This window comes from Podarcis pityusensis, assembly GCF_964106645.2.
Source record: "Podarcis pityusensis genome assembly, chromosome: 2".
Taxonomy (NCBI): domain Eukaryota; kingdom Metazoa; phylum Chordata; class Lepidosauria; order Squamata; family Lacertidae; genus Podarcis; species Podarcis pityusensis.
Genome location: NC_138029.1, coordinates 41,127,347 through 41,145,706, shown reverse-complemented (window position 1 = coordinate 41,145,706; position 18,360 = coordinate 41,127,347). Strand labels below are relative to the sequence as shown.

The window sequence follows — 18,360 nt, the reverse complement described above, 5'->3', positions numbered from 1 at the left end:
TCGAGTCGCTTCCAGTAGTGGGACCCCCCAACTGGAAGACAAGGGGTAAGGGAGAGGGGCTGTGGGGGTGTAAATTGAGAGAAGAGCTTCTCTCACCCACACATCCGTTTTATTCCTCAAACGGGGCACCCATCTCCCTCACCCACGTTCTTGGCCATGGCAGCAGATCCAGGTTTAAACACACCGATCTGCTGATGCCCATGTCTAGCATGGCCTTGAGAAAGCCAGGCGGCCATGCGACAATCATGTGTGACGGACAGGATGCTCCTTTTTTCAGTGACCAAGCAAAGATACTGCTGCCAAAAGTAACAGCCTCAGAGCTGGGCAATTTACTCGGCACTTATTAAGAATGTAGTACCTGTGCTGATGTTGTGAAGGTTGGGATGCTTTGCACAGCGGCATTCAGAAGCCAGCGTGAAGGAAAGGAGGAGGAGGAGGAGACGCCCGATGCAAGAGGAGAGAGTTTTCCTGGCTTGATGGGATCACAAGGAGGCCAGTAACTTTTAACTGAAGACTGGCTCTATCCATCAGCCTGTCCTTGTCTCCTCCAGCCAGCACAGATTAGCCACAGTCACAGCAAATAGCCTCAGAATGAGTGGGCTTTAGGGGCGCCGAGACTCTGTCACTTTAACGGCCTCTTATTAAGATCTACAGTCTTGTGATTGCATCATGAGGCCTCTGGGAAATACCTTTTCCCTGCAGAGTCAGAGGACCTTCTCCGCCTCCGCTGGCAGCTTTACTACCTAGATGTGCAAAAGGCATTTTTCCTTGAGTCTGCTCTTTGTTTGGCTTTCGGCTGGCTCTGGCAGATTGTGAAGAGGTGATACACCTGTAAGGCTGAGACACAGTAGCCGGGACCAAGTCTGAGCTGACATTGGGACAGCTGCTTCTGAGAAGAATTGGATGGATGCTGATGCATTGATCAGCCCAGGAACCTCTCCTGTGCCCTTGGTCCTCTTTCTCAGCCTCCTGGCCTGATTTCCTTCTGAGAAGTTTCAAGTGGTTTAGTACTGAACACACAAGTGGGTGTTGTTGAAACTGATGCAGCTTAAACTTGCCTCCTCCTGCTTTTCTGCAACAAGTGTGTTCTTCGGTTCCTTCTTTTTGGGGGAGTCTGGAGAGCACGTGTGGTATAGTCCTCGTCTGCTAGGGTCATCTCAGACTTGTTTGAAAGCACCTCCCTTTGCCAACTTGGGAAAATTTGCGCATCATGGAGGCTGCAAGGTTTCACCAGGAGGCATTAACCTTCTGCATACAAGGCGAGTTTGATACATAGGTGCATTCACAAAAGTAGCTCCACACATGCATTCAGAGGTGGCCCTGGGCCATTTGGGAAAGCCGATTTCTGAACAATGAATTGCTCAAAGGATGCTTCTAGACCATTGCTATTTTCAGGTGGGATTCAGATCATGTACCAGGAAATTCATGTTGATTAATCAGGTTGATGAATAAATGAATAGTAATATGGTGCTCTTAAAGCAAACTGGCTTCCTCCCCCAGATGGGACCTTTTTGTAATAAGCAAAGTGGTAGAAAAATACACTGGGAAGTGTAGGATAAAAGTTGTATGGCATGTTGTCTAACTTCCCTGCAAACAAATAAGAAATGAATGCTCAATAAATCAGTGATATCACGTAACCTCCTTGCAAACACTTGATAAACCTGTTAATTTTTCTGAGTGTTTCAATGCTGGGAGACACCACAGTTCACTAGAGCTTTTCTTTTCTCCCCGTGTTTGTTTGTTGCAGCTATTTCGCCCCCTCTCCACCCCCACTTCCCATCTGTTCTATTCTTTATGATTCCTTGTTGTGGCAAAAGATAAATAAAGTACAACAAGCTGATATTTTGCAATGAGTAACCGGTGCGTATTGTTCTGTATGCAGTTGGGTTTTCTTTTCTTTTCTTTTTCTTTTGCACCAAATATGCAAGGTCATATTTTATCAGAAAAAACTCTTACATTTTAGTATGCTTTGTTTCCCTAGTCCTAACTTGTTACCAATATGAATCACAAAATCATAAAATTGTAGAGTTGGAAGGGACCTTGAGGATCATCTAGTCAATCCCCCTGCAATGCAGGAATATACGGGGACCGAACCTGCAACCTTGGTGTTATCAGCTCCATGCTCTAGGAAGCAGTATTTGGACTACAAAGCTATAATCCAGGTTAAAGGCAGCATTAGATTAGGAACACTTGTAAAAAAAAGAGAGAAAGTACTTAAAAAATTACGGTATAAAAGAAAACTTATTGGCAGAATCAGACTGAACCTTGCATTGTATGAATATAAGTTTGTAGGGAAGTTAATGGAAACTATATAAGAAATATGTAACTGTACGGTATAAGATAATCAACAGATAAAGTACAGCGAGACTAATTGGAAGTCATTTTTAATTTCTTGTTTTACAAGTTTTACAATCGTTCACATCACTACAAAGGATGTTAGTGATAAGAATTGTGTTGTTTCATATATTGCTTTGTTGTTGTTTAGTTGTTTAGTCGTGTCCGACTCTTCTTGACCCCATGGACCAGAGCACGCAAGGCACTCCTGTCTTCCACTGCCTCCCACAGTTTGGTCAAACTCATGTTGGTAGCTTTGAGAACACTGTCCAACCATCTCGTCCTCTGTCGTCCCCTTCTCCTTGCGCCCTCCATCTTTCCCAACATCAGGTTCTTTTCCAGGGAGTCTTGAGGTGGCCAAAGTATTGGAGCCCCAGCTTCAGGATCTGTCCTTCCTATGACCACTCAGGGCTGATTTCCTTAAGAATGGATAGGTTTGATATATTGCTACTGCCTGTCAATTCATAGTTTGTTTATTTGATTGTATATTTGTTTGTTGGTTTGTTTGCTTTCCTGGCAGAAATGTATCTATTTTAAAATGATATATATATATGAATGATTAGGAACACTTGTTACAGGATAGGTACAGACCAACTTTCTCAACCTGGGATCCTCCAGATACCTCGCCCCCCCCAGCATGGCCATTTGGAGAGCACCAGGTTGGGGGAAGCTGCTATCTGCTCCTAAGCCTGCTTTACTATGGTGTTCTGCCTCTGCCTTTCAGGCATTTGGGGAATGTTATGCTGTGAACTAGTTCATGATGTACAGCAGGAAAAGATATGCCCATACCCTCTCCTGCACAGCATTCCAAGTTTTCTCAGTTTAAGCTTGAAACACTGAAAATGGTTTAGGTTTGTAGTGATAATGCAGCTATATCGAACCATTCAGGGGGAAAAAGCCCATGGGAAAAATGTCTCCCCTAACGTAGCTGAAATGGAAACAGACGTGATTTGGCTGTTTGCAATTGCTTTCATTCCAGTTATTAGCAGGCAGATGAAAGAGAGGTGGCAGGCCTAAGATGGGACTGAGAATGATGTTGGACTCCACCTCCCATTGGCAGGTGTCTCAAAGAAGGTGAAAAGCCCTAGAGTTCCACCTCCACTTTCAGAAGTTGCCTGCTCCCATACAGTACCAGTTGTTGGGAATTGCAGGTGTTTGTGCATTCATCTCCAGCTTGCAGTCTTCCCATAAGCACCTGTCTGGTCAGCAGGCTCTTCTTACCTTCTTCTAGTTCCATGGCTACTGTGCAAGCTCAAGCAGGTGTACCTGGGAAAAACAACAGCAAGGAGACAGATCCCCTCCTGGAAACACATGAATTGCAAAATTCTGTTTTATCACAGGTAGTGAGTGAGTCTGTAGAGCAGGTATAGGCAAACTCAGCCCTCCAGATGTTTAGGGACTACAACTCCCACCACCCCTGACCACTGGCCCTGTTAGCTAGGGATGATGGGAGTTGTAGTCCCAAAACATCTGGAGGGCTGAGTTTGCCTATGTCTGCAGTAGAGCAACAACATGAAGCATCTCCAAACACACACACAGACACAAAAACCCACAGTCCCTGGAAGATACCCCTAGGCATTGGAAGGTGGTGGCAGCATGAACCCACCTGTGCCAGCTCAGCCAAACTCTATGGCAAGGGTCTTGTTGGATTACAACTCCCATCATTCCTGACCGCTGGCTGGGGTTGATGGGAGGGTCACTGGATCTCTAGAGTTTGACTGAAATGTCACAGGTGGACTCATGCCGCTGTGTGCTTTGGGTACCTTTTGGGGACAGTGATTTTTGGGAACTCCTGATGTTGTTGCTCTAGAGCAGCGGTTCTCAACCTGTGGGTCCCCAGATGTTGTTGGACTACAACTCCCATCATCCCTGAGTTCTGGCCTTGCTAGCTAGAGGTGATGGGAGTTGTAGTCCAACAACATCTGGGGACCCACAGGTTGAGAAAGGCTGCTCTAGAGACTCACTTGGATTGTAGAATTGTAGCATTGTAAGGGACCAGAGGGTCATATGGTCCAGCCCCCTGCAATGCAAGGATCTCAACTAGATCACAGAAGGCCACCCATCCTCTGCTTAAAAACCTCCAAGGAAAGAGACTCCACCACCTCTGTCCATTGTCGAACAGCTCTTACTGTCAGTAAGTTCTTCCTGATGTTTAGTTGTAATCTCCTTCCTTGTAACTTTGAATCCATTGGTTTGGGTCCTAGCCTCTGGAGCAGGAGAAAACAAGCTTGCTCCATCCTCTGCATGGCAGACCTGTGATCAATACAGTTTTATAATTAGTGTGTTGCCAAAAGGGGACCCATCTCTGTTTTGTGACTAATACAAGAAGTTATTTTTAGCCTCCCATGGACCTGGCAGGCAGCCAAGCCATCCGTGCTTCAAAAGGTCAGGCTCTGAATCGAGATAAATTGGTTTTACAGTCTGTAAAATGCCACTAGAGATCCAAAGAGCTCCAAGTCAGGGAGCTGGGAGGTGTTGTGAATCCTGGAGTGGCAGGAGGGTGTAGCGAGGCTAAAAGCCCGCAAAGAACAAGAAAAGAAAAGAGAGGCAAAGGGGAACGATGGTGCCTCTTCTAAAGAAACCCAGAAGTTTTTTGGGGAAACAACAATAAATATTCAACATGCTTCCACCTGCTCTGTGTAGAATCATAGAGTAATAGAATTGTAGAGTTGGAAAGGGACCCTGAGGGTCATCTAGTCAACCCCCTGCAACACAGGGATCTCAACTAGATCATACATGACAGGTGTTTGAGTCTGTTTCAGTGTGTGTGTGGGGGGGGGAGAGGAAGCATTCAAACATGTTACCCCTGCCTTCAGCCTGAAGTGGAGCCACAGGCCAGAAAGCACATTACTGCTTCATTCTGTTGATTTGATAAATGAGCCAAACCTGACTTCCAAGTTCATCCCAATTTTTTTAAATGTATTTTTATTAAAAATTCTCTTGGTTTACAAAAGTATGTGTAATCTCTCTCTCTCTCTCTCTCTCTCTCTTTCCAAGTAACATTTTTTTACAGATCAGTTTTGTTTGTTGAGACATTAGGAAGAAAAGGGGGGGGAGAGGGGGAGAGGGGGAGGTGAGTGGGGGTGGGGTCAGGTCCGATTTGAGAATCCCGCAGCTGTGAATTTTGAGATACTTCCCTGGATAATAATAATAATAATAATAATAATAATAATAATAATAATAATTCACCATTTATACCCCGCCCATCTGGCTGAGCCTCCCCAGCCACTCTGGGCGGCTTCCAATAAAGTGTTAAAAACAATACAGCATTAAATATTAAAAACTTCCCTAAACAGGGCTGCCTTCAGATGTCTTTTAAAGATAAGATAGCTGTTTATTTCCTTCACATCTGAAGGGAGGGCGTTCCACAGGGCAGACACCACTACTGAGAAGGCCCTCTGCCTGGTTCCCTGTAACCTCACTTCTCGCAATGAGGGAACCGCCAGAAGGCCCTCGGCGCTGGAACTCAGTGTCCGGGCTGAACGATGGGGGTGGAGACGCTCCTTCAGGTATACAGGATATGGACTTTGCAAGGCTGAGGCTTCAAGAGGGCAGTTTGGTGGGGAAGAAGCCGGGTGCTGAGAGGAGAATGGGGATGAGCTGATCCTTGGCACTTATGGCTGCATTTTGGGATGGATTAGCTTTTATATGCAAAATGAGAAGGAAAACTGGAGACAAAGTGCCGTGGCAGTGATTTATTGCCTCTCCGGGCTAAACAAGAGGCCTTAATTGAAAAACATCAGAGGAGACAGCGCACGTAGATCCGGGAGATGAAGTTCATGGCAATCCTGCCTTTTGGACAGCCCTGTTGCCAGGTGGTTTTGATGAATTGCGCAGCCCAGATCTGGGGAGGTGGACAGATCTAGCTGCAAATTGGAGGTGCAGATTGGACTGATTATGTGTGAGCGTTTATTGCTGGTGATAATAGACACCAACTTGTTGAGAGTGTTAATATTTATTCTTCCTTGCAGAATCACAGATCTGGAAGGGATTAATCTGAATCATTTTGTCAAACCTTTGTTCTAAGGCAATATGTCCTATATCTTATGAATTTCGGATTATCTGTGTCTAGATTTTCTATGAAAGTTCTGGAAATTGAGAGCCCGCAAATCTCGAGTCATCTTATTCCCTTGCTATCTATTATAATTAGGAAGCTTCCCCCCAACCCTGCAGCTCTCATGGGTTTTATTTACAATGGTATGGGGGTGGGAGGGAGCTGGGGGCACTGTTATTCAGTGGTTCCACTCCTTCCTCCTGGGCTTGTCCAGAAGGTGGTGTGTGGGGATGAGTGTTCGGACCCCTGGGCACTCACTTGTGGGGTGGCTTGGGCTCCATCCTCTCCCCAATTCTTTTCAACATCTATATGAAGCCATTGGGGGGGGGTCATCAGGGGGTTGGGGTTGAGTGTTCACCAATATGCAGGTGATACCCAGCTCTACCTGTCTTTTAAAGCAGAACCAGTGAAGGCAGTGAATGTCCTATGTGATTGTCTGGGGGTAGTTGGAGGATGAATGGGTGTTATGGGTTGAGATAGAATCCTGATAAGTAAAAAGTACTGTTTCTGGGGGACAGGGGGCAGGCAAGTATGGGAGACTCCCTGGTCCTGAATGGGGTAACTAAAGGACCAGTCTGGGGGTCATTTTGGACTCACAACGGTTCTTGGAGGTGCAGGTTAATTCTGTGTCCAGGGCAGCTGTCTACCAGCTCCATCTGATACGCTGGCTGAAATCCTACCTACCGGCACACTGTCTCACCAGAGTAGTACATACTCTGGTTATCTCCTGCTTGGACTACTGCAATGCGCTCTGCGTGGGGCTACCTTTGAAAGTGACTCGGAAACTGCAGCTAATCCACAATGCAGCAGCTAGACTGGTGACTGAGAGTAGCTGTCAGGACCACATAACACCTGTCCTAAAGATTCTTCACTGGCTCCCAGCACATTTCTGAGCACAATTCAAAGTGTTGGTGCTGACGTTTAAATGGCCTCAGCTCAGTATACCTGAATGATATTAAAAGCTCATAGTTAAACTTTGGAACTCACTCCCCCAGGAGAAGCTGATTGCCACCAACTTTGATGGCTTTAAAATAACATTGCACAAATTCATGGAAGGTTGGGTTATCCATGGATAGCAGCCATGATGGCTATGCCCTGTGTCCATGACTGAAGGCAGCTATGCTTCTGAGTACCTTTCTGGGAGTCGCAGGTAGGCAGAGTGCAATTGTGTGCAGGACCTTCTTGCAGGCTTCCCAGATGCTGCTCTAGGATGTGGGGCTAGATGGACCACTGGCCTGATCCATCAGCTCTTCCTATGTTCTTCTTTAAGCCATTCCCAAAGTAGTTGTCCAGTAGAGGAGAGGGATGCCTTCGGGATTTACTCATGTGCGTTATTCTTTCCTTTTCCCAGGTTGTCCCCACAGCCTCCCATCCTCTCCCAACTCTTCTGAGCCCGAAGGCCAGCGCTTGGCTCATAACGGGGCCATTTCATCGGAGTTCCTGCACCATGGCGGAGGGGGCAGGATCCTGCTCCTTGTCTGTAATGTGGCTGGGGCAGGGCAGCAAGCCGTGCGGTAAGTCATGCCCAGCAGGAAAGCTCTTGCTAGAATGGTTAAGAGTTCTGCCACTGTGGCTCAATGGCAGAGCTTCAGCTTTGCATACCAAAGATCCCAGGTTCAATTCCTAGCATCACCAGGTAGGGCTAGGAGAGACTCCCTGTCTGAAACCCTGGAGGACCGCTGCCAGTCAGTGTGGACAATAACGGAGCTAGATGGACCAATGGTCTGACACAGCATAACACAGTTTCTTAGGTGCCTTTCCTGAAATGGGCACTTGACCTGTTGGCCGTCCCCTGTTACTCTCAGGCTTGCAGAGGCCTTTTCAGACGGATGGGACTTCGAACTTGGGAGTGAGTTAGTTGCTTGTTTTTTTTTTGTCTTCTAGATCCCAGCTTGCTGATTAGCAGCTCTGAAAAAGCCGGAAGCAATCACAGAAGCAGCAGCTGGGCTTGTTAAGAGCAGTTTCCTTTGTGTCATTTGGCACAACATCTGGGCTGTGTAACATTAATGTTAAGCTCTGATAAAGCAAGCCTAGTGGCAAGTTAATTGTCTCCACTTGGTGACGAAGGGGCTTGGAATGGGAGCGCTGTCGCTTCAGCCAAATCAAGCTGTGCAGTGGGTCTGGAGAAACAACCACCGAGTGTCCTGAGCTGCGCTTTGGACCATTTGGCCTGCAGCGGTGTTCTGCCCGGTGTGCCACTTGTTCCCTCAAAAGCCAATTTCTTTCCCATGCTGGAGATGTGGATGGAGGTGGGGGGGAAGAGCTGCACTCGGTTTACCAGCCACTGATGGCTGCAAGGAGCTTGCGGGAGGGCGATTGGATGCAAAAGCACTGTAGGCGGGTAATGAATTCACATTGCACATCCCAAATGTCATTAAGTAACGCTCTGCATGCTTGCAGTGGCTAATAAACCAGTCATCGGCTGGGAAACGGCTTGTAACATGCTGAGCTTTATGGAGGGCAATTTATCTAGCAATATTTCCGTGTTACGTAGGCATGTCTCCCTCTCCCCTCCTCCCAACCCAAGTGCTTTTGCAGGGACAAGAACTATATGGCTTGATTCCTAGAACTTTTGTCTGTCCTTTTCGTACCCCATTTATTCAGCCAAACAGCACACGCAGATTGCAGGGCTCAGGAAATGGGGTACTGATAGTTGTCAGAACAAGAAAAGAGCTTATAAGATGCATTAGAGGAGAAGGTACCAGGAACTTACTTGAATCTACACTTTTGGTTCTGCCACGTTGCCGCAAATGGGTGGTGATGGTAGCCATGTCTCCTATTTTTTCAGAGGACAGTCCTCTATATGGGGGGGGGGCGGTCTTCTCTTTGAAGGGTCATCTATTTTACAGGAACCTTAAGATGGGGCAGCAGAGGTCTTGAAGTTGCCCATCAACAGTTAGCAGCTGGATAGCAGATTAAGCAGGCAAAGAGGTCACTTGTGCACACGCCATACATTTAAAGCACATGTCTTCTCCCCAGAGAATCCTGGGAGTTGTTGTTTTCCACTCAGAGAGCTACAATTCCCAGCACCCCTACAGTAACTACAGTTACCAGAATTCTTTGGGGGGAAACATCAGCTTTGAGTACATTGTCTTGCCCATTATGTTGCATTTCTGTTTAAATTAATGGTAATCATTTCTGAATTTGCATTTAGAAATGTAAATTTGCGTATGCAAAACTCTTCTGGAGATGCATTCCCCACCCCTTTTTTGGGTGTGACTAGCCACCCTAAACTGGAACTGGAGGGTATATGTCTCCAATAGATCAAGTGGTTTGCTTGTCCCCCCCCCCTTATTTGATTTTGAAGGGAGAAAGGTTTTCCTGGCTTCTCTTCCTATCATTTCCATTAATTCTCTTTGTAGCTCTTAGGAGACTCAGTCTTTTGAGTTCTGCAAGCTGGCCAAAGGAGCCTGGAGTTCCAATCTGCCAAGTCTGGCTGAGAGTTACGCTGGCACCACCAGAGTTTTGAGTGCCCAGCTGTCAACTTTCAGCCTGGGGAACCTTTAAGAGCATGGGATCAAGCAGTTCAGATCAAAAAGTTCAGTCTCTTGAATCCCTTGGTCAAATATGTTTAGATTCATAAATAAATAAATAAAATACTTTCAAAACAAGCAAAATAGTTTTAGCATGGAAAATAAAGAAAGCGAAAAAACACACACACACTTTTCTGCTCTTGGGATGGATATATGAGACCAAGTTTCCTTTGCCTTTAGTTACAGAACTAGTAAGGGGCTATGTGGAGGGTTTTTTTTGGTTTTTTAACCCAAAAAGAAAATATTTTGCCAAAGAAAGTTAGCCTTTACAGTAGAAGACTTTCCTGCCCCAAATCTTTCATGCAGACTATCCGGCCAGCCTAGGCTTTCCCTCAAACAATTATCTTGGCTTTGAAGTGGAAATAAGATTTAGCTTTCCATTTAGTCAATTTGCATAGTCCCTAAGCCCGCCTGCCCTCAGCCTAAATTTGTTCAACTCCTTCCCGCCCATTTCATAGTAGACTGTGGAGTACAAGATCTGATCACACCTGATGAGAATGATGAATCAGTGGAAAGTCCTGAGCAAATATCTGCCATAAAATGCAAAATTTCCCAGACATGACATTTTGATTGGCAATAGATGACTTGAAGCATTTCCAGGTTAGCCAGCCCACCTGTTTTTATATCTCACAGGTGACTAGCATGCCAAGTTTGTAATCTGCTTTGGAAATGGCCAAACAAGATTTTCTAGAACACTGGGGAACTGGTCGAGTATTATGCCAGAGCCCCACGCAAGATCATTTATTTGCATAGATTCCTCATAGTACGTTTACCTCTTAGTTTACCCCTCTTGCAAAACCGATTGAGTTATTTCAGAATTCTCTTAGTTTGTGCTTTCACGTCTCATCACGACATTGGATATTGCTTGGGGAGCTTACTTGCACCCAGTAAAGCTGACTGATTCAGAGGACTGGCGAAACGTACAACAGGGTGAGAGCACAGAGAGACCGTTTCCCTCAATCCTTTGCCTGCACTGCCTCCTGCTGGTCTTGCACCCTTCATCTTGATGAGCTTCCCTTTAGTCTACATAGAGAAAGGTGAGATTGGTAATGTAACCACCACCACTGTTAGCCATTCAAGAAAACATGAATGCACAACCAGTCACCCCTTAATCATTCTTCCCTTCTCAGGCAGTATCAGCTGGGGAGAAGTACAGAGGAGAACTGGCTGAACAAACATAGGGAATATAGGAAGCTGCCTTATAGCAAGTCAGGCCACTGAATCTATCCTGCTCAGTATAATTTGCACTGATGGGCAGTGACCCTCCAGGGTTTCAGACAGGGGTCATCTCCAGCCTTTCCTGGAGATGCTAGGGATTAAATCTGGAACCTTATACACGGAAGGTTATATTCTATCACTGAGCTATGGTCCTACCCCAGGTCAAGCAGCACGTTGGTGTGAATGCTTTAAAAAGTGCAGGCATTTATATTAGTCGCTTGAGTGCAGGATGCTCTTTTCCTACCCAGAAACAGCAATGGGACTTTAGTTTGCCGGCTGCCCATTGTCCAGGGTCGCCTGAATGGTAACATTCCAATTGGGTAGCAGCCTGGGAAGAATATCATCCCAACCTCAGAGATGCTGCTCCGTTATCCCCTGACATCTGAAATGTAGTTGCATTTCCTGGAGAGCAATGGGCCTGGGCAAAATGATGGGTGATGGAGGAGGAGAAGTGGGAAATTTAGAGCATCTTTCTTGCTGAACTCTGGCAGTCGGCTATTCTGAAATAAGTCCCCGCTGGCATGATCAAATTAATGTGATGTTGAATTCCACCCTTCATTTCATTGGGAAGTAACTTTAAAATTTAGATACCTCTGCCAGTGAGTGAGTGATGTCTTGGCTTCTTTTGTATCACTAAGTGAGCAAAAGGCACCTGAAGGCTAGTTTCTTTGCACAACCTACAGCAATTCTCTAATGTGTTTTTCAGGTTTGGACCACCTTTACTGATGCGGGAAGACAGAGCCATGTTGTGGGATCAGCTTCAGCAGTGCATCCTGGGCAAAATGCGCTATCTAATGAGAAGGGAGGCCCAAGTACAGGTGAGTCCATCCTGCTGTCCAGGCACTGTTGCATCTGCCCTGTTTCTCCTGCTCCTGGCAGTAGGAGAGATGCAATGTTTGAAGGGTAGCAGCTTCTTACAGAACATACTGTACTCACCGCAAAAATTAAGCAGGAACAGAGTGCCAAGAGTCAGTAAGCATGCCAGGGAGCTCTTGGGTCATCCTAACCTCTGCCCCAAATCCCTTAGGAAGCAGCCATCACTCTCCCAAGTCACAAATCATGATGGGGCAGGGGAAACTGCCTCCACTTACAGGCAATTATTGGCCTGTAGCTGTAGTTATTTGTATATTTCTTTTCCATTTCAAGTTGTTTATTTGCTTAACTACCCTTCATCAGCAAGAATCGTGGGGCAGTGTAGAGAAATATCATTAAAACAATGAGTTCCGTCGAAGCACACAAAAACGTAGTACAGTGGTGCCTCGCAAGGCGAAAAGAATCCGTTCTGGGAGTCTCTTCGTCTAGCGGTTTTTTCGTCTTGCGAAGCAAGCCCATTGACGGGATTAGCGGATTAGCGCTATTAGCGGCTTTTAGCGGCTTTTAGCGGCTTTTAGCGGCTTTTAGCAGCTTATCAGCTTATCGGATAAGCAGATAAGCGGCTTAGCGACTTAGAAAAAGAGGGGGAAAAGGAAAAAAAAAACCCAGGAACTCGCAAGACATTTTCGTCTTGCGAAGCAAGCCCATAGCAGATTCGTTTTGCGAGGCACCTCCAAAACGGAAAACTCTTTCGTCTAGCGAGTTTTCCGTCTTGCGAGGCATTCGTCTTGCGGGGCACCACTGTAATGTAGAACAATAATCTGGCCTTCACCTTAATTAATGCAACCAAATCAATGCAGAACAGCATCAAACTCTCCTAAAGACCCAAGTGAAGAGATGTGACTTACGACTGTCAGAAACTCAGTAATGAGGGTGACAACCAAAACATCCTGGGTGGGGTCATTTTATGGGCAGGATGCCACCACTGAAAAGTCCCCGTCCTGCGTTTTGGGATCATGAGCAGTGCTCTGACCCCCGCCACTGGCAGCAGATCTCAGTACCTTGGCTGACAGGTACCAAGAGAGGCACTCCTTCAAAGTATTTGGGCTCAAAGTTGTTTAGGGTTTTTAGTGTTAACATCAGAACCTTAAATTGGCCCTGGCATTGGCAGCCAGTGAAGGTTGCACAGAATTGGTGTTACGTGGTGCTTTACTCTATATAAGAGAGCAGGTCCCTGCCTCAAGAGGCTTACAAACTGGAATATAGATTGACAATAGCAAAGAAAGGACAGAGGAAAGGAAAGGAAGGCAGGGGAAAATGTGCTTTATTTCCATTACACATACTTGGACTTACTTACAGCAAGGCACAGTGACAAAATTATAAACTTTTGATCTAGTTCTGAAGACACTAAATTCCTCATAGGGGAAAAATGATTTAGTTTAAGTGTTATATTTTTGTGTGTCTGTTACTTGCCTTTTGGAGTTGCTCTAAGTGGGTAGCGTTTTAATTAAATTACAGCTTATTAAATCATAATTGGTTGCCACAAGGGACCTAAAATTAAATTCCTGTGCAAAATGAAGATTGATTATTGCATCCAGATCCAGGGTAGTCACTTGTAGATGCTTGGCAGGTCTTTTTCCCTGGCATGATTGACACCGTGTAGTACTCTCGGAGGGGAGAGAATCCTGCTTCCGGCCTCCTAATCCCCTCTGTTTCTTCCAAACCGAACATTTGGAAATAAAAACTGCGGCAATAAACACTGCCGATTGCATGCAATGAGTGGAAAAAAGCATTCTCAGGGGTTGTATGTTTATAAATAGACATTTCCTCCCGTCTGTGTTCACGCTGAATGTTTGGCAAGGACTCATGTTTTCCCTTTTATGTTGGCTGGGACACCAGAAGCAGTGGTACCCTCCTGGCAACAGCGATGTGCTCACTGGGAACAGGGATGGGGTGAAGTGAGACGGTAGCTGCAAAGTTAGGAGAGGTATGGGGCAGCAGCAGTGACAGCCCCAGAGGAGTGTGTATAGGGCTGTTGTCCCAATGCTCCCTCAACCTCACCACTGCTGCATCGCGTCCTTTTGAGGAGCATCTCTGGGAGGATACCACTGCCTCTGCCAACCCACCCCTCCATGAGCCCCCACTGCTACACATGAGCTACCATTATGAGGGGTGGCAGGGATTCCTGCATGGTGTTTCTCTGTGCCTGCGTTGGTGGTGATAGTGGTAGTCCAGAAGTGCCGCACAGCAGTTTGTCTCTCTACTTTTTCTCATAGGAGCGAATAGACACCATTCATTTATATGGGTGGAAGCAAAGCAATGTACTCAGGAAGGTAATTGGAAGGGATGACTAAGCTGGCCCCTTGTGAACACTGTGGCTGGAGGTGCGCTCTCATCTTTTTGCTGAAGGCTTTGAGAGGGGAGCTGCAGAAGAACCGATGGCTACAGCAGGCATTTCCCAGCGTTTGATCCTGATGTGTGGCCCAGCTCTTGCCTGCCTCTCCTGTGTTTGTGGATAGCAAGTTGATGTGGTTCTTTGCAGTCTGTGAAGTGTTGTGTGCCCCTGTCTGGAAGAAGATGTGCCAGGAATATAGTTCTGCTATTTTTTTTTTTTTTAAATTTCAGCTTCTATAACTAAATTATCTAGTCGAACACTGAAAACAGTAGGCTTTCTTTTTGGAAGAGGTGCTCTCCAGAGTCATCTCCAGAGCCGATCATTTCCAGTGTAATTTGTGACAAAAAGTGGAGGGTGGTGGTTTTGTGCCCAGGGGCCTCAGGGTAGCATGAACTGGGTGCCAAGACTCTCCTTGCCTCCTGCAAGCCATTTCAGCCATTGCTCCAAATGTGGGTGTTGCAGAAAACAATGTTCTACTTCATTAAGGGCCCAGAAACCAAGCCTTATGAGGAATGGTTCAAGGACCTGGGTATGTTTAGCCTAGGAAAGAGGAGACTGAGAGGATATATGATAGTCATCTTCAAGCAGCTTGTAACATGGAAGGTGGAACAAGCTTGTTTTCGTCTGCTCTGAAGGGTAGGACTTGAACTGGCTTTGAGTTACAAGAAAGGAGATTCTGACTAAACACCAGGAAGAACTTTGACAGTAAGAGCTGTTTGTCAGTGGAACAGATGCCCTTAGGAGGTGGTGGACCTTCATTGGAGGTTTTTAAGCAGAGGTTGGATGGCCGTCTGTCTTGGATGCTTTAATTGTGATTTCTGCTTTGAGGGGGTTGGACTTGATGACTCTATGATTCTGTGATCATTACAGCTACCTCAATGCCCAGGAAAGCACAGCATCCCACAGTCTTTATGGGAAGTCCAGTTGTTCATTTATATACATTTGGGACCTCAGTTCTCTCTGGAAAACCACTCCCATCATGGCTTGTTCACCCATCCTAGTGGTGCTTATGGGTTCTCTGTGCTTACACAGCAATGAGTGAAAAACACTCTGTCCACGCTCAGTGGCATTCTGTTATCACTTCATGTATTTCGGGATTAAGGGGCTCCCGGACTCAACCCATGAAGTGGTATGCTTCAAAGTAAGAAAGATGGGGCAATGAGAGAGAATTCTAAATGTAGAGAGATGATTTCCAGGACATTCTGTTTTCCCCTAAGACCCACAAAACCCCAGAAATTCCAGGTACATTTTATAAATGAAGGTGAGCAGCCTGTGGTGTATCATTCATTCTCCTCCATTGGTTATCTTTTGGAAGAGCAGAAAGAAATATATTGCTATTGCAGACTGTAGCATTTCCCATTGATCTGTGCAAGTCCATTGTCTGGTGGCCCATAGTAATGAACTGTTCAGAAGAAAATAATGCCCCTACTTAACGCGCCTGGTCAGTGAATCAGGGCATGGGGACAAATTCATCCTTCCTGAGCCCAGCAGCTGCCTTAAAACACGCCATTAGCACGTGCACAGTTTATGCTGTTTCAAGTTACCTTCATTCCACCAGTCTAACTAAAACTTGGCTACCTTCATTCCTTCCAATGATGTGTCTCCTAGGGTGGACTCGAAAGTCAAGCATTGCTTGGGACGGTTTGGCAAGGAAAGAGTGGGCTGAAAAATAAATAAAAGCAAACAAATAGCTACATGGCTGTCCTTTTAAATCTGACCACATGCAGAGTCCTTCATGTCGTGAGCCTGGTATGTGGAGCAGCTTAACAGGCCCCTTCAAGCCTATGGAATTTGCAGTAGACAGGGAAGATTGGATTTTAGACATGGTCAACCTTTCCATGGGAACAGCTTCCTGCATGGAGTAGTTATCCGCACAGATCCAAAACAATCAGGGTGGTTTCCGTTGTTTTTATTCGGACCCACCCTATAAGATGGAAGGGCTGTAATTCAGGGGTGGAGTGTATTCTTTGCATGACCCAAGTTGAGTGCCTGCCATCTCCAGATAAAGGCTATAAAAGGTTACTGCCTGAAATCCTGTAGAGCCACTGCCAGTCTGTTTACCAAACTAAACGGACTGATGGTCAGATTCAGTACAGCAGCTTCCTATGTTTCCATTCGTGATTCTGAATTTGGCTACAAGTGAATATTCCCCAGATCTCCCCCAGATTGCTTTGCTTTGAGCATCTGACATCACTGGGGTACATGTAATAGACCTGTAACTGGTATTTTATTTCAGAAGTTAAATGTAATTACAAAAGCACCAAGCAAAAGTCACCAGCCCCAGGCTGGGTGTTTATAGCGAGCTGTCCTTTAATGGCAAGTGCCTGCACAAGTGAGAGCAACTGGGCATTTCTGCTGTGTGCGCTGCATTCCCCCTCCCCTTCCCCTGTCAAGGCGGCAGCAGCAGCAGCAGCTCATCTTGCAAAAGAGTCACGGAGAGTGGTGAGCCAGCAGCACGGTTCATCCGCAAGGGAGCCATCCCATAGCTGCTTGACATGAAATATTAAGATGGAGCTACCTAGCAAGACTGTGCCCCTTGCAGGAGGTGTTGAGAGCCAAGACGTTTTCCCCGCTGCGGGCCAGGCAGTGAGTGGAGGTTTGCGGTCCATGAAGTCTTAATGAACTGGCTTCATAATAACCAGCTTTGAAACGAGCAGGCCAACTGCTGCACCTTGGCCCAAAGACTGCGCGAGGGCTCGAGCAGGAAGGCTTCCCCGTGGTCGTCACCTTGAAATGTGAAGGGTGAGAAGACTCACAGAGGCAGGCAAATGTTGCGATGCAAAGGCAGGCCGTTCTGCCAGCATGGAATTCACCATGTAAAATTGCCTTCTTCTGGAAAGGGAGCAGGTTGTGTCTGGTTTTTGTAGAAGCTTCCAGCACTTTGGTGGGCCACGGGGCTTTCCTGTACCGCTGAGGGTAGGATTTTACTCCTTGTTGCAGAACAGAGCTTCTTCTCCTCCAAGGAGGAATCAATGGTCATAGCCCAAAGCCCATAAGAGCCAAAATCCCCTTGTAAAGCTCGCAGAGCATTGTGCAGTCCCCTAAGGATTTGAAGGGAGGCTGTTCTAATTGCAAACAGACCTCACAGGTAAATAACCAGACCATGACAAGCTCCTGAGGGGCAAACTTGTGATTTTTAACATGTCACGATGAGAGCTCCTAGTAATTGTCAGTTGCATGAATGGGCTGCACATGCTTAAAAATGCCTCATAGAATCATGGAATTGTAGAGTTGGGAGGGACAATGAGGGTCGTCCAACCCCTGCAACTGAAACCTTTTACCCAACATGGGGCTCAAACCCACAACCCTGAGATTAAGAGCCTCATGCTCTACCAACTGAGCTATCCACAGGGCTGGCCTTCTATATCTCATTCAAATGGCTGTCATCTTCTTTCCTGATAATGTGGTGTTAGGAACTGAGCGTGTTCGGTGTCCAGGAAAATATTGAGGAAGCAAAGGATTTAATAAGGTGAAGAATCAGTCGGGGGGGTTGGGCAGATTTGTGGCAAAACAAGAAAAATGGACTTGGGTAACAGGCGTTGATTGATTGATTGATGGATTTTTTTAAAAGAATAGAAAAGGCAAATAGTGGAAAGCTCACTTGGAACGACCAAGGGAGAGACCTGGTCTGAATAGAGACATTGGATTCTTATCTCATTATACATAATAAAGCTATTTTTAGCCATCTCACCCCTTGCTTTTTCCTGTAAGACCAATTGCAGTCATTAACAGTCGTCAGCAGGTTTACCACACCTATCAGCCAATCACCCATTCCCACCACCCTTCTGAGTAATACCCCTCCCCACCCTCCAACTATATATAAGGGTCTGGTGACTTCTGTTTCAGTGTATCTGAAAAAGTGTGCATGCACATGAAAGCTCATACCAATAACAAACTTAGTTGGTCTCTAAGGTGCTACTGGAAGGAATTTTTTTTAATTTTGTTTCGATTACGGCAGACCAACACGGCTACCTACCTGTAACTAGAACTAGAACTCGTGGACATTCCATGAA

General features: G+C 46.1%; 1 protein-coding gene across 2 annotated transcripts in view; it reads left to right on the top strand.

The window, feature by feature from the left end:
• USP43 (ubiquitin specific peptidase 43) overlaps positions 1-18,360 on the top strand; it is an 89,001-nt gene that overhangs the window by 56,297 nt on the left and 14,344 nt on the right. For both annotated transcript variants that reach the window (XM_080993623.1, XM_080993622.1), the window contains 2 exons: positions 7,740-7,902; positions 11,846-11,957. In XM_080993623.1, the coding sequence (XP_080849749.1) occupies positions 7,740-7,902; positions 11,846-11,957 (275 nt within the window). The remainder of the gene's footprint in view (positions 1-7,739; positions 7,903-11,845; positions 11,958-18,360) is intronic.